Genomic DNA, 27594 nt, shown 5'->3' with positions numbered 1-27594 from the left:
TCGCAAAAGTTTTGCGCAAATCTGTAATGGAAATGTGGCTACTGATACAATATCATATTAGACAATACATATCGCACACCATTACGCACATGAAGAATGAACTTACAATTGAACTGACATTTACCAACTTGCTTCTCTCCTCCTGTTTCGCGTGCAGGAGACAGATGTTGTTGTGTAATGCTGCTGCGAATATGACGCGAAATGTCACGTGAACAAGCAAATCCACAAAGAAAAATTATTTAATTAAAAAAGTACGCTAATTAGATAGTTTTAATTAGGAAAACAATTATATATGTCTTTGATATGTCTCATCGTCTTTGTCAGTCAACTAAAGCGGTTCACGTGAGTAGATTGTTGGGCACGGTTTAGTTCCTTTTTCTTCCTTCGCGTCTTGGATGTCACCTACATCACATTAACATTACTGCATGAAAATATCTTATGCGTTTTAGAATAATGTCACTTGCCAGGTCATGTAAGGGGTAGACTACAGAACGTATTATACTTGTCAAAATGAAAATAGAAACTCCACTATGTCTCTCTTTACATTTATTTTGTCCCGTTGTCGACTTCAGCTAAGAAAAGAAATAGTTCGCCCCACACGTCCAAAATGTTTAGCATACTTTAGATAACCTTCCGCAATGAGTGCAGGCTCTTTGGTGGAGCTCTGCTTTAAATGAAGTTCCATCATGACAAATTAATGGACTACTTGCAGAGTGACATGAAGACATGAATCAGAGGCACAAAAAACGTTGACAGCGTTGAGCGCAATGAGCACGAATTTGCGTGATTTACGAGAGCATCATTTTCAGGTCGGAAAAACCAGATTTCCGGACTTATCCGGAAGAATCACCCCCCTCAATGTATTCGAGCAGCAAATCAGTATATTAAAATGATTTCTAAAAGGAAAATGAGGATCAATGAAGACTGGAGTAATGGCTGCTGAAAGTTCAACTTTGCCATCACAGGAATAAAATATATAAATTAGGGCTGTCAAACGATAAAAATATTTAATCGCGATTAATCGCATTAATGTCATAGTTAACTCGCGATTAATCGCACATTTTTATCTATTCTAAATGTCTCTTGATTTCTTTTTGTCCCATTATTTTTTCTCATTTTAATGCTCTTATCAACATGGAAAAGTGGACCGGCTTGCTTTGTGCAAATGTTTTTTATTGAAAACAAGATTGGCATATACTGTTCAATTCCACACTGACATTCTCACTTGGAGCAAATAATCTCTCACACAATGTAACACTGTCCATCAATAAAAGGGTGCCAGAAATACTGACGAGGTAACTGATTACTGATAGTGACGAGTGTGCTGAGATCGCATCAGCGGTGTGTGTGTGTGTGTGTGTGTGTGTGTGCTTGGCCATTAAGTGGTATTTCAGACTGGACATGCCGCAATGACAGCTCAGTTCACAACGACAAAACACACAGATCACTTTGGTCTTGTCAACTAACCCATTTGGCAACTTTTTAAAAGTAAACTTTCCATTCAGAATCGTATTGGCATCCATTTCGGCGTCTCGCGCTCCTCATTCATCCACTCAAAACGTAACGTTAAAGGGGGTCGCAGTCGCACACCGGACGAGAAGCACAGCGCTGCGTATTTAAAATCCGAACACATTATTCTCTATGAGTGCACACACACCGGCGGCGCCATTCTGCGTTTTTATTGCTGGCCATAAACGGAGAAAGTGCGCGTCCGATGTGCTAGACGCGCTCAGATATCCTAGACGCGGCTCGGCGCTGCGATTCTCGTCCACTCTTTGGCGGCTCGCAAGCCCAAAAGTGTGTGCGGCGTGTTGTTGTTTTGTTTTGTTTTGTTTCTGGTCTAGCTAGATCCGGTGTGGCGTTGTAGTTTTAATAACGTTACTAGTTGCTGCAAAAGCATGTGAAAAAAAACAACAAAGTTTGCTAGGCGTTAATCTCGCGATAAAAAAAATGACGCCGTTAACATGGGTTTGCGTTAACGCCGTTAATAACGCGTTTAACGGACAGCCCTAATATAAATATAAAAAAATAAACAGTTATTTTAAAATGTAATTTTTCTGACCAATTAAATAAAGCCTCAATGAGCATATAATACTTTTTTCAAAAAGATTTAAACAATCTTACCAAACCCTAACTTTTAAATGGTAATGTACGTATGAATTACTTCACAAAACAATTTTTTAAATCAATGCAATAGAGTAAGTGTGTACCTGATTCAGCAAACAGCTCATATGGTAGGGCGAGTTTGTCTTTGGGCTCTTTCAGCATAGCCATGGTAACGCAGCAGCAGAACCTGAGAAGTTCTGGGGGACTGTGTGAACCCACACAAACACCACAGAATACTAGTGCCAGTCCAGCCCAGTCATCCTGATGTTTCAGCATCTGAAGAGACAGACACACACACACACACACACACACACACACACACACACACACACACACACACACACACACACACACACACACACACACACACACACACACACACACACACACACACACAATAAAAGGATAATGAAAAAGACATGGCATCATAAATAAGAATAAAAAAAAAAAAACAGAAACAAACAAGAGCAAGCAAATGTAAAAGTGTAAATAAGTACTGTGTTAACCCCCTGGGGTCGGCAAACACGCCGGCGCGTTTTACTTGATTTTTTCACATAGCAGCAAAATAGACTTAACGGCAATCATGACGGCGTGATCAGCTAGCTTTTTTTCTTAGTGCAAAAGAGACTCAAAATACTCTTACATCTAACAAGTGTTATACATCATTCAAAACTGTTAAATGTCTTTTATTTGTGTGCACTAATAATAAAAACAAAATGTTGTTTTTCGTAAAATAAAGAAAATAAACATGATGCGTGTTCTGCCGTCTCAATGTGAAGTTTATTCTGAAACGCGACAGAAAATGATCTGTAACTCAGCGAATGTTTGTCACACAGACTTGAGGCGTATGTCTTTAAAACGCTTGGACTTACGCATTAATTGTTTTTAAATGATGTAAATTATATCAAAAACAAATATTCCACGCGAAGGATCGCAGAACTGTTAACGCCCTTATTACCTCAAAACAAAGAATCAAAGACTTCAGTAACGTGCTCTTCTGCTTTTCATCGAGTTTGGAAGACTGTGTTTGTGCTGTGCTGTTTCACTTGGATTTGCCTCAGAAGAATTAGAAGAACGCAATTTGAAGATGAGAAGATTTTTAAGGTAAGACATGTTAACCCTTTGGGGTCTAAGGTGTTTTTGGGGTCCTTGAGATGTTTTGACATGCTCTGACATTTGTGCTTTTTTCAGTTGCTTATAAACATATTAATGGCAAAGGTGTAATTACACTATTTAGCACAAACAGGGCAACCATAATATGTGAACAACATGTATACATGTTTGTATTTTTGAGAGAATTATGTTTATGCATGGTTATTGAAAAAACAATATGTGTCCACAAGACTTTCGACTAATGGATGTTATTGCCTAGAGTTTTTGCTTCAAAATGATCTGAAAATCATCCTGCCAAATCATTCACATAAAACAATACATTGATTTAAATTTTGTAAGACACTTTTTGTTTGGAAAGGCAATATGCACAGGGACGTGAATGATCCAACAATGGTTCACACCTGAGAAGACAATTACCCGCATAATGAGAAGCATAATGAGCCTTTCATTCAGGTGTGTCACTGCACCACAAGAAAGAATGCAAGGACAAAATAAATTTCATCTCTGCAAAACCCAGCCACGACCCATCTTCAATGCTCTTACTGAGGGAAGAAGGTTGTTGGCCAAGATCTCGCGATACATGGACCCATCCATCCTCCGCTCAATTTGGTCGTCCTGTTCCCTTTGCAGAAAAGCATCCCCAAAGAATGATGTTTCCACCTCCATGCTTCACGGTTGGGATGGTGTTCTTGGAGTTGTACTCATCCTTCTTCCTCCAAACACGGCGAGTGGAGTTTAGACCAAAAAGCTCTATTTTTGTCTCATCAGACCACATGACCTTCTCCCATTCCTCCTCTGAAGTTTGCCAATAACCATCTGGATGATCCAGACGGGCCTGGACATGCGTTGGCTTGAGCAGGGGGACCTTGCATGCGCTGTAGGATTTTAATCCATGACGGCGTAGTGTGTTACTAATGGTTTTCTTTGAGACTGTGGTCCCAGCTCTCTTCAGGTCATTGACCAGGTCCTGCCGTGTAGTTCTGGGCTGATCCCTCACCTTCCTCATGATCATTGATGCCCCACTAGGTGAGATCTTGCATGGTGCCCCAGATTGAGGGAGATTGACCGTCATCTTGAACTTCTTCCATTTTCTAATAATTGCGCCAACAGTTGTTGCCTCACCAAGCTGCTTGCCTATTGTCCTGTAGCCCATGCCAGCCATGTGCATGTCTACAATTTTATCCCTGATGTCCTTACACAGCTCTCTGGTCTTGGCCATTGTGGAGAGGTTGGAGTCTGTTTGATTGAGTGTGTGGACAGGCGTTGTAACAGGAGTTTCCTACCTCACCTCCTTCACACCCACGTAGGGAGCCGTCTCCTGAGTATTAACAACTACATTTCCCATCATGCAGCCCATCTGGATTAAACACACACACCTGTTCATCACCAATTGCCTTCACACCTGTATCCCATTTGCTCTTGTATATAACCAGCTCTCAACCCTCATTCATTCAAGAAAGCCCTGGCTTTCTTACTGAGCAATTATCTACGTGTTTTCTCTTGCTGGTTTAGATCTCGGACAGTGTGCGGATATCTACGATCAATCTCTGGCTACTTTGACCTTGGACTGTCCACTGGCTTTCGATAATACACTGGCTCCCTCGATCGTGGACTGTTTACTGTGTTCTGATGAATATCTGCCTGGCCTGGACTTCTACGCCTGTGTATCTGAGTACTCTTTGCCTAGCCCCTTGTACTATTGTCTGCTTCAATCAAATAAAAGCTGCAAATGGATCTTACCGACTCTGAGCAATCCTTACAGAATGCTTCGCCTGACCCAGGTCCAGCAGCTGTCTCACAGCTGACCACTGTAGTGACTGCACAGGCTGCTGCACTAGTACAGCACAAGCGTCAGTTGGAGCACCTTACAACGCTCACCGATGAGCTCGTGCACACCATACGAGCTCTGCAAGTATCAGCGAGCAGCGCCACCACCGGAGCTTCCCCGTCGACTGCGAGCGCCACTGTAAATCCTCGTCTCGCTCTTCCAGAGAAGTTTGATGGTGCTTCAGCGAGATGCAAGGGTTTCCTACTCCAATGCCGCCTCTACTTTGATCAAGAGCCAACACTACATCCCACACTCTGGGACTCTGGGAAAAAAGCGTTTGTGTGTTCGCTCCTCACCGGGAAAGCACTGGAATGGGTCACTGCCATCTGGAGGACGGAGGGATTCCCCTTTACCACGTTCGCGTCATTCACCCGGGAATTCCACAGCGTTTTTGAACACCCCACGGAACAGGGCGATCCCGGGGAACGCCTCGCCTCCTCAGTCACACACAAGGGAGAAGGAACCACCGCTGATTATGCCCTCAAGTTTCGTACCCTCACTGCACAGACCAATTGGGTTGAGGACACTCTAAAGACTCTGTTCAGGAAGGGTCTTACCAATGAACTACAATCTGAGTTAGCGTGTCGCGACAAGGGGAGGTCGCTGAACGAATACATCAACCTGATTCGCTCTTGACGCACTCCTCGAGCCTCCTACCGTGAACGTTCCGATGACATGCTCGGCTCAGAGCCCATGCAGCTGGGATTCACTAGCCTCACTCCCGAGGAACGAGAGCGCCGCATGCAGCAGCACCTGTCTCTACTGCGGCCAGTCAAGTCATCGTAGACTCAACTGCCCGGTTTGTCCGCCTTCCCAAGTACAACCGGTGAGTGCATCGGGTATTTCAGACCACCAGTGGCCCAGTTTCATTCTACCTGTTCGTCTCTCTCTTCGTGGCAGGGAAATCGATACTACAGCATTGCTAGATTCAGGAGCTGCGGGAAATTTTATGTCTCACGAATTCATAGTTCAGCACAAACTCCGAACTAATCCCTGTGACTTTCCCCTAAAAGTGGAGGAGATGGGAGGATTCACTATCTCACCGAAGAGGTAATCCTACACATCGGAACACTTCACTCCGAGTTTATCAGGTTTTATGTTATCTAGGGCTCCAAACACCACATAGTCCTGGGCCTTACATGGCTGCGCACACACAATCCACAAATCTCCTGGCGAGAGAACCAGATCGTCCAATGGGACCTCTCATGTCAAAGAACATGCCTGACCAAGGTCAACCTCACTCTTAACCACACCCTCCAGGTCTCCACGCTCGAGTTCAGTGATCCTAATCTGCCCGCCGAATACTCCGACCTGGCCGATGCCTTCAGTAAACACAGGGCCGCACAGCTTCCGGAGCACCGTTCAAGTGATTGTGCCATCGAACTGTTACCCGGCGCCAGGAAGTACATCGAGGAGGAACTAGCCAAGGGGTTCATTCGGCCTTCGACCTCACTCGCCGCTGCCGGATTCTTCTTCGTTAAAAAGAAGGACGGCACTCTGCGTCTAAGCATCGACCACCGTGGGTTGAATTAAGTTAGTCAAGTTCAGGTATCCACTGCCGCTGGTACCAGCCGCCCTCGAACAGCTATGTCAGGCCAAGTATTATACCAAGTTGGATCTCCGTAATGCCTACAACTTGGTTCGAATACGCAAAGGAGACGAGTGGAAGAGGGCCTTCTCCACCACTAGTGGGCACTATGAGTATCTCGTCATGCCGTTCGGGTTGTCCAACAGTCCTTCGGTCTTCCAAGCGTTCATGAACGACATCTTTCGGGATATGCTGGAGAAGGGGGTGATCGTCTACATCGACGACATTTTGATCTACTCCTCAACCATTGAGGAACACGTAAAGCACGTCAGATCCGTTCTGCAAAGACTTCACTACCAGCTCTTTGCCAAAGCCGAGAAATGTGAATTCCATCGCACAAGCACGTCTTTCCTGGGATACGTCATCAGTTCAGAGGGTGTGGCGATGGACGAGAAGGTGGTTCAGGCAGTCCTGAATTGGCCAGTTCCCCAAAGCGTCAAGCAGTTGCAACGGTTCCTGGGATTTGCAAACTTCTATCGTCGATTTATCAGGAATTACAGTACAGTTGCCTCTCCGCTGACTGCCATGAAGAAACACCACAACCATCGCCTGAGCTGGTCACCAGAGTCCTCCTAAGCCTTTGATGATCTCCGAGCTCGTTTCACCTCTGCTCCCATCCTGCGGCACCCTGACCCCACGCATCAGTTCATCGTCGAAGTGGATGCTTCCAACACTGGAGTAGGAGCAGTTCTGTCCCAGTGCCAGGGCATGCCTGATAAAATGTATCCTTGTGCCTTTTTCTCCCGTAAGCTCACCTCTGCGGAGCGCAACAATGATGTGGGCAACCGTGAGTTATTGGCCATGAAATTGGCTTTAAAGGAGTGGCGGCACTGGCTAAAAGGAGCGCAGGAACCATTCATCATCCTCACTGACCATAGAAACCTTGAATCCTTGTCAGGCTCGGTGGGGCCTCTTCTTTACCCGATTCCAGTTCACCATCACATATCGACCGGGTTCCAAGAACACTAAGGCCGACGCTCTCTCTCGTCAGACCGAGGAGACAACCCAAACACAGAGTGCAGAGAATATCCTTCCCGAGAGTCTACTTGTCGCCGCAGTTCACCTCGAGGTTTTGGGGAGTTTTTTTTTCAAACACCTCAATATAAACGTCAGCCTGTCCTCCGGATATCATCCCCAATCCAATGGGTAGACAGAACGTCTGAACCAGGACATCATTCGGTTCCTGCGCACATACTGCCAGCGTCAACAAACAGAGTGGAGCCGATATCTGTTCTGGGCAGAGTATGCGCAGAACTCTCTGGTTAAACCCGCCACTGGTTTAACTCCGTTTCAGTGCATTCTGGGCTGCTTTTTCCTTGGTCCGGGGAACACATTGAACTCCCCTCCGTTACCGAATGGCTCCAAAGGAGTGAAGAGGTCTGGGATCAAGCGCATACCCACCCGTTACATGCGGTTCGGCGTCAGGAACGCCACGCCAACCGGTATTGTCGACCAGCCCCCCAGTATCGTCCAGGCCAATGGGTATGGTTGTCCACAAAGGATCTCAAGCTTCGGCTCCCCTGCCGCAAGCTCAGCCCCAGATTTGTCGGCCCATTCCAGATCCCAAAAAAAGTTACTCCAGCTATCGCATTGCCTCCACATTCAATGTTTCCCTGCTGAAACCTGCTGTCCGTCCCGAGAGAGGGACAAGAGAGGAACCCACAATACAAACCCCTCCTCCAGTCCTGGTGGACGGCGAAGAAGCGTATCGGGTAAAGGAACTGCTTGATTCCAAGCGCAGAGGTAACGTCCTACAGTACCTAGTCGACTGGGAGGGGTTCGGTCCAGAGCTGCATCAAGGCTAAGGACATGTTGGACCCCACGCTTACCGAGGAATTCCACCAAGCACACCCCAGCAAACCTGCTCCCCGACCTAGTGGAAGACCCCGTCGCCGCTTACCTTCTCGCGCCAGGAGTCGCTCGCAGGGAGGGGGCTCTGTAACGCAGGAGTTTACTACCTCACCTCCTTCACACCCACGTAGGGAGCCGTCTCCTGAGTATTAACAACTACATTTCCCATCATGCAGCCCATCTGGATTAAACACACACACCTGTTCATCGCCAATTGCCTTCACACCTGTATCCCATTTGCTCTTGTATATAACCAGCTCTCAACTAGGGCTGGGCGATAAAACGATAACGATAATTATCGCGATATCATTTTTCTCGATAAAACGATATCAAGAGTTCGATAAATGTTCGATAATGTTTTTGCGCCAAAAGCGGAACGAATCTCATTTGAACCGCGCGCCACACGGACCGTTTATCCGCTCGGCTCAAAGTCCAAACGGCAGCGCAGCGCGAGTTCACTCGAGCAGACGCGTTTACTCTGATCGGTCTCGGCCACTAGATCCAGTGAGAAGCGCTTGAATTCAGCGAAGAACACAAATGTCTCAGTGATTTAACCCAGTTTAAAGGCAGATGAAACAGCGCTGACCAGTGTTGGGTATAGTTACTTTGGAAAGTAGTTAATTAGGTTACAACGTTACCATCAATTAAAAGTAATCAGTTACGTTACTGCGTTATCTATTCATAAAAGTAATGCGTTAGAGTACTCATGCGTTACCAAAAATTAAAAGCCGTTTGCAGCGCTTCACACATGCTGCAGCTTAATTTACAGACACGGCCCCCTTTAAATGAACCTAGAAGTCGTGACTCCTGGCAATGAATAACGTCAGTCATCCGACTAAATTAACACTGCAGGATAACAATAACAGGAAAGATAGTCATAGGCTATTCCACATAGCGTTTTATTTATTTATTATCACAGAACATATTAATCAAAATTCACACCTTCCAAGCCCGGGTAGTAGAGATGCGCGGATGGACTATTATTTCAATAAAAAAATCAATAATTATAATGGCGATATTATTTCAGTATAGAAATACATACATCCCAAGTCTATCGGAAGTTCCGGGAGTCTCCCGCATATTGATAGCGGCTCACTGATGCCCGCAAATTAGTTAAAATCTCCCGAAATCTAGAGCGAGCGCGCCCGCGAGACAGAGACTGTGCTCCAAACCGCGCAGCGCGTGCATGGCAGAGCGGGAGAGAGAGAGAGCAAGAGACTGCGCGCGTGTGCCTTAATGAAGCTGGAGGGTGGTGGGGTATTGAAGCGCAGAAACACTGTCTTGATCCTGGGGAAATTTTTTTATCCGGGATTTTCCTTTCCTTAAAATAACGGATTACTTTTTTTTAAAAATAACGAAGTTACTGATTACTTAATGCACAAAACTAACGCGTTAAGTTACACATTTCACGAAAAAGGTAATTAGAGTACTCTAACGCGTTACTTTATAACGCGTTACCCACAACACTGGCGCTGACGAACAGGAGAAACACTGTGTGCAATGATACAGAGAAGGCTTTTCTGTCTACACATTCCCATCATTTACCACGGATTTAACGTTACTGTAACGTTAGCCTAGTAATATTAACTGCACCATGAAATGTGCGTGGGATATATATATATATTGAATTGTATAATATTATTAATGTAGACAATGTATTAAAAGACTAATTGAATATAATTACAGTTTTTAATAATGAATTTAGGCTACTGGTTTTCATAAATACCATAGAAACCATAAAGTTACATTTTATCTGTGGTTATCATGATCTAAATGCATGATGCTGGATGGCCAATGGTTAATTTAAATAAAACTAAAGAATAAAATAATGTTGTTACTTTTTTTTTAACAGATGTTACTGTTTTTGTTAATGAACATAAATTGTATATAGTTAAATCTGCATCCTAACTCAAGCTAATACTACTGAAATAAAGATATTTATTTTGTTAAGGAAAAAGGACAAATGTTTGAATGTTCTACCTCGGATTTGTGAATGTTCACCTGTTTGGCAAGTGTTTGTCATGATATATTCTGTGTTTAAAAACAACGCTCTGGTTTCTACAGCTTTCACTTTGGAGTAAAAATCTGTCTTTAAACTTGAAATAAATAAAGATTTGACATTTATCGATATCGACTGATATAAAAAAAAATATCGTGATATTTTTTTTTGGCCATATCGCCCAGCCCTACTCTCAACCCTCATTCAATGCGAAGTATTGTATTGCCCTGGCTTTCTTACTGAGCAACTATCTACGTGTTTTCTCTTGCTGGTTTAGATCTCAGACAGTGTGCGAATATCTACGATCAATCTCTGGCTACTTTGACCTTGGACTGTCCACTGGCTTTCGATAATACTCTGGCTCTGACGAATCTCTGCCTGGCCTGGATTTCTACGCTTAAGTATCGGAGTACTCTTTGCCTAGCTCCTTCTACTATTGTCTGCTTCAATCAAATAAAAGCTGCAAAGGATCTTACCGACTCTGAGCAATCCTTACAGACGTCTTTTATACAGGTAACGAGTTCAAACAGGTGCAGTTAATACAGGTAATGAGTGGAGAACAGGAATGCTTCTTAATGAAAAACGTACAGGTCTGTGAGAGCCGGAATTCTTACTGGTTGGTAGGTGATCAAATACTTATGTCATGCAATAAAATGCAAATTGGATTTTTGTTTTAGATTCTGTCTCTCACAGTTGAAGTGTACCTATGATACAAATTACAGACCTCTACATGTTTTGTCAGTAGGAACACCTGCAAAATCGGCAGTGTATCAAATACTTGTTCTCCCCACTGTACATACATACATACATGCATGCATACATACATATATATTCTACAGAATTGGTTCAGAGTTGGAAACATCTTGTCTTTTTCCACAAATTGTGTATGCTTGCAAATTGTATAATATCTAAGGTAAACATTTCTAGTAATTGTGCAGTTAATTCTCATACTGAATTTTCAGAAAGTATTGGAATATGTATCCTCTCCCCAAATTTGTCAATTATAAAACACAATACAAATAATTTAAAGAGAAGGCTTATATTGACATTTTAAGATTGTGTTTACATCTACCTTGTAAATATATATTTTTGCTATTTTATTAAAGGTTACAATTACAACAACAATTACAATTTTAACTATTTCAAGTGTAATCTTTATTTGTAAAAACTAAAGTAGGCATATACATATTATCATACGTATTTCAAAGTTAAGGATTCATTAGTTTGAATATAGCCTACATTGGAACAAACACCATAACATTTTAGTTGATGACTTTATTTTTGACATAACATACTATATATTTAACATATGAGCAGAAACTGGCTAACAAAAGCTTATTTGATGTGACAGTAGTCTATTTTACAGTAAAAACTTTATAATCTATCCAAAACTAGTCAACGATATGTTGTCTTTCATATTTCGTCTGTAACATTGTTTTTATGATATATTATCATATTATATATTATCATCATCCCAGGATGTCTTTCGAAAGAGTAGGGGTATAACCCAGGCATCCTGGCCAAATTTGCCCAGTGGTGTGTGGTGGGCGTTCTGGCGCAATATGGCTGCCGTCGCATCATCCAGGTGGATGCTGCACATTGGTGGTGGTTGAGGAGATTCCCTCCTTCTATGTAAAGCGCTTTGAGTGTCCAGAAAGGCGCTATATAAATGTAATGAATTATTATTATATTAGGGCATATAAATGTTAATTTGCAGTTTAATACATTGCTTATACAAAGACATTCACAATCTCAGCTGGATCCGTTGCTCCTCGAAATGAAAATAAACCAGCACTTCTGAAGTACATTTTCCAGGATTAGTATCATTCCTCACAGCGTCGCAACGTAAAGTAGTACACTAATCTGATTAACCTTGGTGTGTTTTATCCAGCTGATGTGGGCGTTGCATGGATTGCCTCAGATAATTTGCGTTTGAATAGCGCGCGCTCTCCGTGGGCGTGGTCACATTAACACTTGATGAGCTATAATGAGAACGACTGACATCTCTCTCTTTTCATACAGATTACATAAACTGAGAATATTTGTTTTGTATATAAATTACTTAATTTAAAAGAAGATAATTCAAGCTTCATGCCTGTGTGTCTGTATGCCTGTTTGACTGAGTATTCGCTAAGTTACAGTTAATTTTGAGACGCGTTTCAGAATGGACTTCACTGACAGAACTCGCATCATGTTCATTTTTCTTTATTTGGCAAAAAGCACAACACTTTGTTTTTATTTTGAGTATACACAAAAAAATAGGCACTTAACAGGATTGAATGATGTACAACACTTTTTATTGTGAGTATACACAAATAAATAGACACTTAACAGGATCGAATGATGTACAACACTTTTATGTACAACTTTTGTGATGTACAACACAAAATTTTTGTATTTTGAGTGTCTTTTGCACTGATAAGAAAAAAAGCGAGCTGATCACGCCGGCGTGATTGCCGACCCCAGGGGGTTAAACTGGTGCCAGACTAAAATGTACGTTATGAAATGAGATTGGAGTATAAAAATGAAGCCTAATGTCGTACATGTATGTCAGTGTTTCCCCGACAATGTATTTAGCGGTGACAAAATCTTCACATGATCAGTAATATCACAACAATCACTTACACACCTAAAAACCCTGAGACATGGTGACCGGCGGCGCTGCTAATGCGGTGGCTCTGAATCCATTTGTTGACAAGAAAGGAGGAAAGAGCCACATATGGAAATATTCTTGATTAGGCTAATGTCACGTTGCCATAAGGGGCCGTTCACATAGCACGTTTTTTGCGTGTGCAAATTCGCACGCCTCTGTTCATGGTTGCATAGCATTGGGAGAGAAAGCGCTTGCAGAAAGCAGAAAGCGGTACGAACAGCGCTCTCCATGAGGACGAGGAAGTATAATCAAAGAATTAATTGATTTCTAGCACTTGTATTAGCTTTACTACTAAAGTTGAGATGAGAAATAAAAAGTTGCCCTGTACAGCTTTCGATGTCGTTACGGAAAGCCCGAAGCTGATCGGTTGGGTTTTTGTCACATGACCTGTTGAGATGTTTCCATTTTGCCACGGCATAGCCACGTCGCTTCTATTATGAGCCCGCTTGCCGTGCGCCTACAAATAAAACGCGATATGTGAATGGCCCCTAAAGTGGACTCGGCTGCGGTTGTATCAGGGTAGTTTTACGGGTAGGCTACATGAGCACAGTATTGGACCGACACCCGAGTACTGGTACCAGTATCGGTGCATCCCTATTTATGTCATTAATATTAGTCCGTCAGAAAAGCATTTCTAGGCTTATTCTTGGCTGGATTAACTCTTTTAAAATCAAATATGAATGCAGTTTTGGATTAAATAAAAGCACAGTCAAGTCAAACAAAACACGTTTTATCTCCTGTATAGTTTGGTAACTTAAGGTTAACCCCCTGAGGTCGGCAAACGCGCGGGCGCGTTTTGCTCGTTTTTTTTTACATAGCAGCAAAATAGACCTAAAATACTCCGTCGGTTTTGGTCATACAGACTTAAGAAATATGAAAAAATTAGCTGTTAAATGTCTACTTTTTTATGTGTCCACTTACAATCGAAATAAAACATTGTGCTTTTGTAAAATAAAGAAAGTAAACAGGGAGTGCTTTATGCCTCTCCGTCTCCGTGAACTTTTTTTCTGAAGCACTTCTCTAAACTCAAATAAAACTCAGCGAATACTATTCACTCAGACATGAGCTATATATCTCTATAATCATTTAAGTGTGTAGTTTTAAATTATCTAATTCAAATCTAAAACAAATATTCTCTGTTTATGTAATCTATATAAAAAGAGCGAGAGATCAGCTGTGCTCATTATCTTTCTGGCACCTCATTACTCCGCTAATGTGACACGCCCATCGAGAGCGCGCGCGCTATTCAAACACAGATAATCTGGAGCTACACATGCAAACCAGTCAACGCCCACAACAGCTGGACAACACACTCGCTGTGAGGAATAGCACTGCTAATAATATCGTGATTATCCTGGAAATTTTACCTCAAACGTGCTGGAGTAGCCGAACAACGGACCCAGCTGCAGATCATCAGTAAGTGCTTTGTTCTAATCGCGATATGAACTGGTGTCTGTAATCCGCAAAAGACTGTTTAAATTTGAATCGCGTTTCTGTGTTTGAATGAATGAACGGCACATGTGCATGCGTTTGTTTACTAACGTTACAGCTCGCGCGTGTCTGTGTGTGTGAATGAAATATCTATTGCCTACTGAGATGAGTAAAAATCGACTGAATACGTTGAAATAAAATGTCTTTGTATAAGCAACGTTTTAAACTGCAAATTAACATTTATGCCCTAATATAGGCTATATTATAAAAGACGATATGTTACAGACGAAATATGAAAGAAGTTTGTACTGCCACATCAAAACCTAATTTCCAAGGTGCAAACAAAATCTTAAAAGGTCAATATAAGCCTTCTCTTTAAATTATTTTTGTGTTTTATTAGTGACAAATTTGGGGAGAGGATAGCCTACATAATCCAAAACTTTCTGAAAATACGAATGAGAATTAACTGCACAATTACTAGAAATGTTTACCTTGGATATTATACAATTTGCAAGCATAGGCCTACACAGTTTGTGGAAAAATACACTTTTTTTTCAAGATGTTTCCAACTCTGAACCAATTCTGTAGATGTGTGTGTGTATGTATGTATGTATGTATGTATATATATATATATATATATATATATATATATATATATATATATATATATATATATATATATATATATATATATATATATATATATATATATGTATATGTGTGTGTGTGTGTTGTCTTTGCATTCTGTGTGGCTCAGTGACACACTCAGTGAAAGGCTCATTAGTATGCAGCATTAGCAGTTCTTCTTTGTCTCCAGGTGTGAATGAGGACATTATTCATGACCTTGTTGGATCATTCACGCCCCCCTGCATATTGCCTTTCCAAACAAAAAGTGTCTTACAAAATTTAAATCAATCTATTGTTTAATGTGAACGATTAGCCCGGATGATTTTCAGATCATTTTGGAGTAAATACTCTAGCCGACAACATCCATTAGTCAACAGTATTGTGGGAATATGTGAAGTTGGTCGTTTGTGGTCTTATATCAGAACATTTAAGTTTGAGTTTTTTGAATAACCACGCATAAATAATATTCTCTCAAAAATGCAAACATGTACATACATGTTGCTCACATATTATGATAGTCATGTTCGTGCTAAATAGAGTGTAATTACACCTTTGCCATTAATATGTTTATAAGCAACTGAAAAAAATAAAAATATCAGGTCATGTCAAAACATCTCAAGGACCCCAAAAACACCTTAGACTCCAGAGGGTTAACTACCTCAGCTACCTACCTTACTTATGGTTAACTATAAGTAAGCGACTTATAGTCCGGAAAATACGGTATACACAGTACACGCACATTTATTATGTAAACACAAACTTTTATTTTGGATGCGATTCATCGCGATTTATCGTTTCACAGCCTTTATATATATATATATATATATATATATATATATATCAGTGGCGGCTGCTGGTCTTTCAAAGAGGGGAAGCTCATTTTCGGCCAACATAATAAAAATGGTCCAAAACTTCCATCAAAATATGTGTATCGTGATTGTCAAAACATTAGGTAATTAAACAGAATTGTATTAAGTTTAGTAAAAACATGTTACAATGTTTACATGGTACAATGACTGTAGGCTACTGATTTTATTATTGCATTTCAATTCAATTTTATTCTTTTGATTTGATTCGGATCTTGATTCAACATCGATTCATTTGGATAAATATTAGGTAACGTTAGCCTAACTTACATTAATTTTTTTTTTCAAGAAAAAAAAAATCTCATACATGCTGTAAACATACAGAGAGCCCTGTCAGCTGGTATTATTATTAAAGGTTAAATAACATCTCAAATTAAATATAATACAAATATAATATAAAGATGTCATACAGTGCACATATTTAGCAAAATACTCCTCTCTGTAGCTAATTTTTCTAGCCAACTAACGTGCAATGGTTATTAAATGGCTTTCTTGATCCTGAGGTAACGTAACGTTACGTTAAACCCTGGTTAAACCTAAACGTTGTGCCATTTTTCTTTCCGCGTTGAAAAACACTGATTGCTCGATATTAAGTATGAGGGATATACATTTTGGTAAGTTGTACTGGATCTTTCAACATGCTGATTCGTGTTTATTTATTATTTACTAGTTGTAAAGAGTGAGAGATGATCTGTCACGTCACATTTACAAGTGCTAAAGCGATATTTATCGTTTGAATTTCGTAATACAATTTACAGAATCGGAGAGCTGAGAATTTGCTTATCAAAAGTAACCTTCTCTTTGTTGTCTGTCAGTGTCCTCTTTGCTTCGCGATTTTTCCCTGCGTGAGAAAAGCGTTTTTCAGTTTACTTTTCATTGAGCTCGAATAGGTTCAGCTATGGACAGAAATTCTGTCAATCAAAAGGAGATGACAGACCCTCCAATCACCACGCAGACGCTCGGAGTCCGGGCCCGCCCACTCCTCCATTCCCCCCAGAGACGCTGAGCGTCCGTGGGCGGGACATAATCGCAGCATTTATCCAATGACCGTCTAGTTTCGCAGCACTGAAAAAAACTGTTCAAAGCAGCCCCATTGAAGTCAATGGACGCTCGGCTTCAACAGAAAAATGGACTGTGTGACGCTGCGGGAATGAATGAGAAGGAAATCGAGTCAGCTGACCAGCTGCTGATTCTGAACGAACTCGTCTTCGAGATGAACGCGTTCTAAAGCATTTTTAGTCAATAAAATGTTAACAAAATAGTACATATATTTGACCATTAATTGTTGACATTATAGGGGAAGCCGAGCTTCCCTTGCAGTCTTAAAGAAATCGTCACTGATATATATATATATATATATATATATATATATATATATATATATATATATATATATATATATATATATATATATATATATATATTGCCATATTGCCTTTCCAAACCAAAAAAAAAAAAAGTGTCTTACAAAATTTAAATATTTTTTTTTAAATTGTTTTATGAGAATGATTAGGCAGGATGATTTTCAGATCATTTTGAAGCAAAAACTCTAGGCGAAAACATCCATTAGTCAAAAGTCTTGTGGACACATATTTAGTGTTTTGTGGCCTTATTTCAGATTTATTTTTCAATAACCATGCATAAACATTCTCTCAAAAATACAAACATGTACATGTTGCTCACATATTATGGTAGCCCTGTTTGTGCTAAATAGAGTTTAATGACAACTTTGCCATTAATACGTTTATAAGCAACTGAAAAAGGCACAAATGTCAGGGCATTTCAAAACATCTCAAGGACCCCAAAAACACCTTAGACCCCAGAGGGTTAATGAGGTAATGATCTTACCTCAACTCTAACAACAGCCTGGGCCAGATCCGACAGCTCAGATGTGTGAGGGTTAGTCGCCAGAGCTCTACAAACCAAAACAGAGTATGTGTGACATCATGTGATGCTTTTTCAGTAATGTAACATGAAAACATGAAAAACTATTAACTGTTCTGCTGTGGGGAGCGAGCATACCTGCATTTAACAGCAAGGAAAATGTCCATCTGCTGTCTAGGAACCTGCATCATTTGGAGATGACTCTGCATGACCTCACACTGATCCACACTGAATACACATCCTGCCTCAACAATCTAAATACATAAAGACATTAAATGTGGCATTATGGCTGATCTGAAATTGTAATTGCAGAGTGCACACACACTATCACTTATCTTCATTATATTATATAATGATCTAATGCAGGGTTGCCCAAACCTGTTCTTGCAAATCTACCTTGCTTCAAACTTCAGATCCAACCCGGATCAAACACAACTGGACCAGATCATCAGGGGCACTTGATGATTACAGACAGATCAGGGTTGGATCTGAACTCTGCAGGTAGGTAGATCTCCAGGAACAGGATTGAGCACCCGTGCTCTGAAAATGAGCATTACCTTTGAGGTGAGGAGAATGAGCTCAGGGACAGTGTTGATCAGACCTCTTTCCCTCACAAGTTTAAAAACAGCCAACATAATCTCAGGAGGCGGCTGGCACAAGAAAATATTTAAGATATAAGAAAATCAAAGTATATATTTTTGCATTATATAGACAGTAAGCAGTCAACCAGAATGCCTATTACCACCGCCACAAGACCACAGCGTTAAATACACTCCGGTGGCGCAAAAGGACCGTTTGCAACAACAAGGCTGGAATTGTGACATTTTACTTGTAAATTAAGATAAAGTAATCAAATAAATTACTGGTAATAACAACAACAATAATAATAATAATAATATGACATAATATTTAATCTAGGCTAATTATTTATATATACTTAATGTTCCAGCTATTTTACTACTTTTGCAGTGAAATATTACAGTGACGGCTTTTTACAGTACAGTAGGCCTACTAGCCAGTATTTAAAATTATTACACAGTGTGTATTATGCCATATAATAAATAAAACAATATGAAAGGTCGATTACTCCTATATAACTCATTGATGTATTTCAACAGCTCACACATGTACACTGTTCGTTATCTGTCCTTTTTGACATCTATTCATATACAACACAGAGCCCTGCACATAACATGAAGAACAATACTGTAGTGTCCATGAATTAAAAAAAATTGTTGAACACTTTTTATATTAAATTGTTTATTTGTTTTACTTCACCACTTTTTACTGTACTAATAATTTTTTATGATCCAGAAAACGTAGCATATAGAAAAATAAACACTGAACCGCATATTGCGCCATCAGTCCATTTCGCAGAACAGTTTATCAGCCGTCACAGTTACATTCGTTTAAGCGGACACAAGCCCCCAAATACACACTGCCATAAGAAAAGCCAAATTTTGAGGAGTATTTACCGTACCAATCTTTTTTTATGGGCCCTTGATTTTGGCAAATAGGACAATGTACACATCCGTATTGTGCCATCAGCCCATTTCACGGCGGGGTTTCTCAGTCGCCACAAAGGATGCATTAAAGTTGACATAAGGCCTTGATATTAGAAGCCCTAATGAAAGCCAAATTGAACAAATAGTTGATGCTCAGTTAATTAATGCACATCCATGCTCTCATTTTCTTCACAGTAATATAGCTCAATGAGATGCACAAAGGAAATATGTTATACTATACATAATGGAAATTGTAACGCGTGAGCACTTACAAATTCTCATACGCAATAGTTTCTCGCAAGCACGCAAAATGTTTCTTGTGTGCAAGCAGAAGCATGTATATTTTTTATTTTTGCAAAGGTCCCTTTAGGGCTCCGTACCAAGGTGCAGTTTAGCCTGAGATGAATGAAGAGTGCTTCTGTCACACATGTGCAGACATGGGTACTGCTGAAAAAAACAGTTCAGTGATTCAGAGTGGACGCAAAACTTTAGAATGATGTCACAGAGTTCATTCATGAAGTTGTGTGAACAACACACGGCATCAGTGTACGTCAGAGCTAGGGCTGTAGTCAAGTCCACCTATGTCAAGTCCAAGAGTCACCTATGCCGATTGCTCCAAAACAATGACAAAATTTGCATTTAGAAGATATAAGCATTCAAAACTTACAGTCTCTCACTTTTGCAAATATGGATTAATGATTTTGATGACAATGACGATTTCAGCTTCTCATCAAAATTCTCATACGCAGTAGTTTCTCGCAAGCACGCAAAATGTTTCTTGTGTGCACGCAGAAGCATTTTTATTTTTTTATTTTTGCAAAGGTCCCTTTAGGGGCTCTGTACCAAGGTGCAGTTTAGCCTGAGATGAATGAAGAGTGCTTCTGTCACACATGTGCAGACATGGGTACTTCTGAAAAAAGGGACTGCTGGGTAACTTCTGGTCGTAATAGAGTGCTGGTCAACAATGATGTTCAAATCCTGAACAAACATATTATTGCTTTGACAACATTGTTCATTGGGTTGACAACATTGTTGATGAAGTGTCTGCAGGATGGCACAAAACAGGAGTAGGAAGTTTGTACGATTTCATTTTGCTAGGGGAAAAAAGGTAGACGGCCATAAGTAAATCATCTGATCAAGCAAAGAATCTAACTTTGTTTGAACTCTTCAATCATTGAAATAATTAAATATTTTATATTTTTTAAACTTTTATGAAAAAATAAATAAATACTAAGACATGTAAATTATTTAACCCCCCTGGGGTCGGCAATCACTCCAGTGTGATCTGCTCGCTTTTTTTCTTATCAGTGCAAAAGAGACTAAATATACTAAAAAGTGTTATACACCATTCAAACCGGTTAAATGTCTTCTTTTATTAGTGTACACTCATAATAAAAACAAAATGTTGTGTTTTTCGTAAAATAAAAATAAACATTTTGAACTTCGTTTTTAACACCAGATGCATGCTTTAGAAACAGCCATAATCTGCTTGCTTCCATTTCCTTACACACACCACTTGAACCTTTCTATGAAATAATCATTTATAAAATTTGAGCATTCCGAGGTTCCACTGACGTGGACGTAATTTGCTCCGGCCCCCTTCCTGTTCGCAGGAGTGATGAGATAGTTAGTAGATTGTGTTCAATCAATGGCTGGCTGTCGAAGTGGTGTCCGCTAAATAATATAGAATTCATAGACAATGGACTTTATGCACAGCTGCACTACTTCCTGAACTTTAACTTTACTTCAGGAAGTAGTGCAGCTGTGCATAAAGTCCATTGAAAAAGTTTTTGGGGCAGACCTGACCTGTTAAAATTTATAGGCAGGACAAGTAGTTTGTTTAGGCTTGGTTTGTAGGGAATTACAAACATGCGCACATATATTCAAACGCACATAACTATAGAATTAATTCTTGATGTGCACTTGAGCGCCTTCTGCGTTTCTCACAGGTTTGCGTTTAAAGTCTGTTTAGAGAGAACGGTGTCATCTTAGCGGCCCCTAATTTAATAACAAATTATCCTTTCGACGGAAGTGAATTAATCAAAACTTTAGCTGGAAAATAACTTTATTCAAGAACCGCTATAAAGCCAAAACAATCTGTAACCTTAAATTTAAGTTTATCTCTGTAAAGCAGCTTTGAAACAATCTACATTGTTAAAAGCGCTATATAAATGAAGATGACTTGACTTGACTTGAAAAGAGATGGTATTCATCCCTCCTAGGATGGTGCTGCTCTTCTCTCTAGTAATTTGGCTCATAGTCTTTGAGATAAAACATGACAAATTGGGGCCCAGGTCAATCTATCTCAGGAAGCAGACAGACTAGCTTAACCAACTGTCTGTCAGCTGCCTCGCGTCACCAAGGTCAGATAAATCCCATCACATAGAGCCTCTTTCACCTAGATATCATCATATAAAGACTGTGTCTGTTCCCCGAATTTGGAAATCCAAAAAACGTCTAAACCCATCTAAGGTAAAAAAAAATTAATTGATGTTCAACAAATAAAAAACAGATATAATATAGATGAGCATAGGGATGGGCGATATGGCCTAAAATCCATATTGCGATATACATTGCAGCCTTTTGCGATAACGATATATATCACGATATATAAATTATAATAAAACCATTTCAGAACAGGTTACACAGACCCTAAGGAAAGCCAAACAACTGCTAAATGTTTTTTTTTTTTTAAAGAAAGAAAGAAACAGTGTATGTAGTTTCGAGAACATTTATTGTGCATTGTGCAAAACTGTAATTATACAACATAATGTTGCAGATAAATACAATTCAAGTACACTAGCTGCAGAGACTTTAAGTAGCCCTAATGTTTATATTATGGCTAGCAGCTTATGAAACCCCAAATTCAAAATTAGAATATTGTGAAAAGGTTTTCATAAAGCTGTAAGCCATAATCATCAAAATTATAACAAATAAAGGCTTGTAATATCTCACTTCGCATGTAATGAGTCTATATAATATATTAGTTTCACCTTTTACTTTAGCATGATATTCTAATTTTTCGAGTTTCACCTGTATACGTCAACTAAAGAAAATGCTTCAAGTATAAAAGTTTATTTACAGTAGTGCCATGCCATAAATAGTAAAAAGTGCAAAACAGTGCAGAAGGCACTTGAAATTAAATGTAGTTTTAGTTTGGCAATTTTTTTCAAGGACACAAAAGATGCAAAGAGCAGAAAAACTGATGTCTTCTCAGTTAAAAAGCAACACAACAACAAATCTTAAAATCGGGCACACACAGAGATTTTGTGTTTACACTACTATTTTGTGAATACGCGCTGGTATTCAGTGACATGTTTTGTTTTGAGGTGGTAGAACAGATTAGTCGTGTGTGTTACCGAACTGTTGCCCCACGCACTCTGTATAGTCTGTATAGTTTGCTGCTGCTCGTCGGACGGCTTAAATCCGAACCAAGTCCAAATAATGGATGTTGCACCGATCTTTTTCACCAGCTCCTCTGTTTCGCTTTCAGCCATGTTTACTCAAGATGACAACGAATATGATGCGTTTCAGCCGGTTGCAGGCTCTAAATTTCGCGGGTAGATTGCGTCATCAACATGCATTATCGCGATAGTGCAAAATAATTAAAATCTCTATCGTAGGCCAATTTTGTATCGTTTATATCGCATATCGTTTATATCGCCCATTACTAGATGAGCAAATGATAAATCTTGGATTGCTGAATTTGATCGCTTACTCCAAAATCACTCATTGTTAATGATATGATTTCAGATTATAACCTAGATGTCCTGTGTTTGACAGAAACCTGGCTAAAACCAAACGATTACATTACTTTAAATGAGTCAACCCCACAAGATTACAGTTATAAACATGAACCTCGTCTGAAACGCAAAGGAGGAGGTGTTGCTGTAATTTATTAGCCTGATGTCGTCATACTTAGATTCTAGTCAGAATGTGAGTCTGATACTGCTCCATTGGGCTGTGATTATGGGGCGTGTTTCAACCGAAACAGGAAATATAAAAGGCCTCTGCACTAAATTGACCGTTCGCAAAGACCCACCCCCCTTAGTTACTGTCGTTATGTCCGACAAGCTACGCCGCTGTCACGCCACACCATGTTCTCACGCAGTGAAAAATACATTGCAGAGCAGAGAGGACACGGACAACACACTGACAGACAGGACAGACCAGGTTACTTTTCGGTTACTTTTGTAATTAAACATTAAACAAAGTCTCACCTTTCAAAATTGGTAATTTTTTAAAAGAATTTTAAACAATAAATAACATTTTGTGGCTCTTTAATGTGTCGTGACAGATCGCTGTAGAGCATCAGTTAAAGCTGCTCGTGAACCTATCATCTCTTCCTTCTAGTTAATTTATTGCATCAAATAAACATAAATGAACATAAGAAGGAATGTTGTTTTAACCGCGGAAAGGCGTCAGTACACTCCGTTTTTCAAGTTCAAATCTTGAAAATCTTGATTGGACATTGCATTCAAGAAATCAACTCATATGTCTGTGATTGGCTACATCGCTCAACGCTGCAAACATGTTACAAATAGAAACTTGCCTGTAAATCGTTTCTATTTTGTTTTAGTTGTTCTTGTTGCTTTTCTGCAACAGATGAATAACAATTTATTAGTTTTTATAGGTTTTATTCATAGATATTTATATTTAATCGTTTTATTCTCCCGCAGCCCGCACACACATAGTGAGTGCATTAGGCTACCGCCCGTGCTCGCACTCGGCCATCAAATCTAGTCACGTGCCGCACGTCTCTAGATCACGGGTCCGGCCCGAGTATAGCGGCGGGTATTATTGGGCTCGGGCAGAGAATCTAAGCTCTAAACAGGACAGAGTAACAAGGCGGATAGTGCTCATATTCATTTTTTTGACGACGTAGTTAAGGCGGCAGGCGTGTGTTGCTTAGGCGGCCGCCTTAGTTCCAAAGTGCTGTGCGAAACCCTGTGTTACGTTAACAAGCCGGACACCTATTCAGCCTGTTGTTCTGTGTGCTATTGTGGAGCTGAATAACTTGCCTTTCCAGATTAAATGTCTGTTCTTGGTATTGGATTTTGTGAAATTTCTAAATAAATGTGACTTATATATGTTTTTTTCCTCTTCATGACGCATTTTTTGACTGATGCGACTTATACTACGGAGCGACTTATAGTCCGGAAAATACAGTCCCTCTCCTGACTGCTTTGTCGGACAAAATGGCGGATGGCGAAGTATGATTGGTCAGATCACCTGTCAATCAAGCTCCATGCGAAGGGTCAATTGGATAGACCTAGAACCAAACAGAGGGTTTTCATTGGGTCCCATCTTCTTAGCAACCATCGGGGCCAGCTGATAGATTCAACTTTTGCCGAATCCCGTAGGAAGGACAGCAAAAACATCTTTCCCATCGACAAATGCCTTGATCGCGGTTCTCTGTTCCTCTTTTAAAATGAATGCGCTGTCTATATCTTCTATAACAGACGCGATAGCGGAATCTACACAATTAAATTCTCCAGCGGCAGCCATGAATTCAACCCAAGCGCTCTTTGATGACGTAGATTAAATTTCCGTTGCTCATCGGTCCATCATCGTATAAAGCCCGCCCTGACAATTTGATTGGTCCGAACTATTTTATGTTCGGGCATAATAGCTCCTCAACGGATCAAGTCCAGACCGAACTTCCCGACCTAAAAATGTTGTGGGCGGGGCTAAGTTCGGCTGGCATCCAAGCTAGTAATTTATAGTAATATTTTCAAAACCACTAAGAAATCTAGTTAATATAATTCTTCTGAAGTGTTTGTGCTTAAAGGTCCCATGACATCCTGGGTTGCCCTTATAATGTTAGTATGTTTTTTAGATCAAAAAAAGTCATCAATTAGAAATAAAAGGCATTTTTCCTAGCCTGATTTTAGCCTCTGATTTTAACGCTCTGTTTGAAGGGGCGTGTCTGCTGCGAGATTCATTGTAACCGGCCACTGCTGTGATTGGCTGACATGCTTACATATGAAATAGCTACGTATTACATGTGAAACTCTCTCGAATACTTTTACTACAGCTATTATACGTTTTTACTATTACAGCTATCGAGAATAAAGGATTAGTTCACTTTTAAAAAAACTTTTGCTGATAATTTACTAGGGGTGTGACGAGACCCTTATCTCACGAGACAAGACGAGACACGAGATTGGGTTCACAAGAACGAGACGAGACGAGATTTTTACACAATATTTGATAGAAATCCTCAATGACAAAATTCATGACTGGAAAAATAGTCTGCAGGTGGATTTTGAAATGTTTTAACTAAATCATCTTGTAATGAATGTCATTTCAGTTCTACTTTATGAGTATGAATTATCAAATACATTGAAATACAACAATATAGAAGCACTGTAAAGGTTTTACCACAAACTCAACTGACTGGCTTCTCTCAAGTATGATTTCACACGAGTCTCTTCAGACCTTACTGTACATTATGAGCTTCCAGAACTTCTGATTGAGGCTGTGTGTGACCTCCAAATGAAACTACTTTCCACAAATTGAAAATAGAAATAAAAACAGTATAAAACAACAGTTTTTCTTAGTCTTATTAGTGCAAACGATAATTAAGTGCAAGTGCAACCATAATCAAAGTAGGCCAACTCTCTCTGTATTCAAAGAGCAAACAGAGACCAAAACAGAGACCAGAGCCACAACTACAACGTCCAGAGATAGGTTTGATATTGGGAGACGGGCTATTGTATGCAGTCTATTGGGAGACGGGTTATTGTATGCAGTCTATTGGGAGACGGGTTATTGTATGCAGTCTAATTTGAGCGCATCGTGTTTACTTTCACTTTCACTCCGTAGTGGCGGTGCTGAACGCGCGTTCTACAAGATAAGGGGCCATTCACACAGAGTGCGTTTTTGCTTTGTAAAATGCGATACTACGTAGAATGGGGGAACTGATTTTAACTTGAGCGCCGCGTTTTTAGAACGCTGTGTCATGCGCGAGACGCTACAAAAGATGCAAGACGCGAGCGCAAGGTTACACATCCGTCTAGCGCGTTTACATAGAAAAACAATGGAAAAGTACCGCACTGGAATGGAAAAAAAGGTTCTGTGTGAACCGCCCTAAGACATCTCAGATCGACTCTCTGTTGCGCAACAAATCCTCCGCCATCGTAACGCGATCAGTGAACTGCAACTGCAACTCGTGCTGGATGAGCAGAGTAGACGTTTACAATCGCAAAACGACAGTGGAGGCGGCCGGTGCCGCGGTGTACACAGTAATGTGAATGTTGCGGTGGCATATTCTATTCTAATTATGACGATATCGCGAGACAGCTTTTCAGTCGACGAGACATCTCGTCACATTTTAGTCTCGCGAGATCTCGTGGCACGAGATCTCGTCACACCCCTATAATTTACTCACCCCGATGTCATCAAGATGTCCATGTCTTTCTTTCTTCAGTCGAAAAGAAATTAAGGTTTTTGATGAAAACATTTCTCCATATAATGTACTTCACTGGCGACCAAACGGTTCAAGGTCCAAATGACAGTGTCAGTGCAGCTTCAACGGGCTTTAAACGATACCAAACGATGAATAAGGGTCTTATCTAGCGAAACGCTCGGTCATTTAAAAAATAAATAAAAAAGTTTAAGTATTATCAGCACAAACGCTCGCCTTGCTCTGTTCTGTGATGCGCGTTCGTGACGTCACGTAATACGCAATTACGTTGAAAAGGTCACGCTTCACCGAGTCAGTGTTTACAAATGTGCGGAAGGAGGACCATATACACATATTCAAATGTCTGTGTCAGTTTATCGTTTAAAATGCCCATTGCGTGTGCGTATCCTGGCTGTTGTAATATTAAAAAGCCTAAAATAACATTTTCGTCAGGATAGAAATGTTTTACTTTTCATAGAAGCGTGACCTTTTCAATGTAATTGCGTATTACGTGACGTCACGAACGCGCATCACAGAACAGAGCAAGGCGAGCGTTTGTGCTTATAAAACTTAAACTTTTTTATTTATTCTTGAAATGACCGAGCGTTTCGCTAGATAAGACCCTTATTCATCGTCTGGTAAGCCCGTTGAAGCTGCACTGACACTGTCATTTGGACCTTGAACCGTTTGGTCGCCAGTGAAGTCCATTATATGGAGAAATGTTTTCATCAAAAA

At 40.3% G+C, this 27594-nt stretch overlaps 1 protein-coding gene across 8 annotated transcripts in view; it reads right to left on the bottom strand.

Moving 5' to 3' along the window:
• topaz1 (testis and ovary specific TOPAZ 1) overlaps nucleotides 1-27594 on the bottom strand; it is a 79504-nt gene that overhangs the window by 11785 nt on the left and 40125 nt on the right. For 7 of the 8 annotated variants that reach the window (XM_079589995.1, XM_079589992.1, XM_079589994.1 and 4 more), the window contains 4 exons: nucleotides 18504-18596; nucleotides 18085-18200; nucleotides 17911-17977; nucleotides 2211-2382 (listed from right to left, as the gene is read on the bottom strand). In XM_079589995.1, coding sequence (XP_079446121.1) covers nucleotides 2211-2382; nucleotides 17911-17977; nucleotides 18085-18200; nucleotides 18504-18596 — 448 coding nt within the window. Of the gene's footprint in view, nucleotides 1-2210; nucleotides 2383-17910; nucleotides 17978-18084; nucleotides 18201-18503; nucleotides 18597-27594 lie in introns of those variants that run through there. The other variant, XR_013794996.1, reaches the window with a different exon arrangement.

The sequence above is a fragment of the Phoxinus phoxinus genome, assembly GCF_949152265.1.
Source record: "Phoxinus phoxinus genome assembly, chromosome: 19".
In the NCBI taxonomy this organism is placed as follows: Eukaryota; Metazoa; Chordata; class Actinopteri; order Cypriniformes; family Leuciscidae; genus Phoxinus; species Phoxinus phoxinus.
The sequence above is the reverse complement of the archived record's forward strand: the minus strand, read 5'-3'. Positions and strand labels throughout refer to the sequence as shown.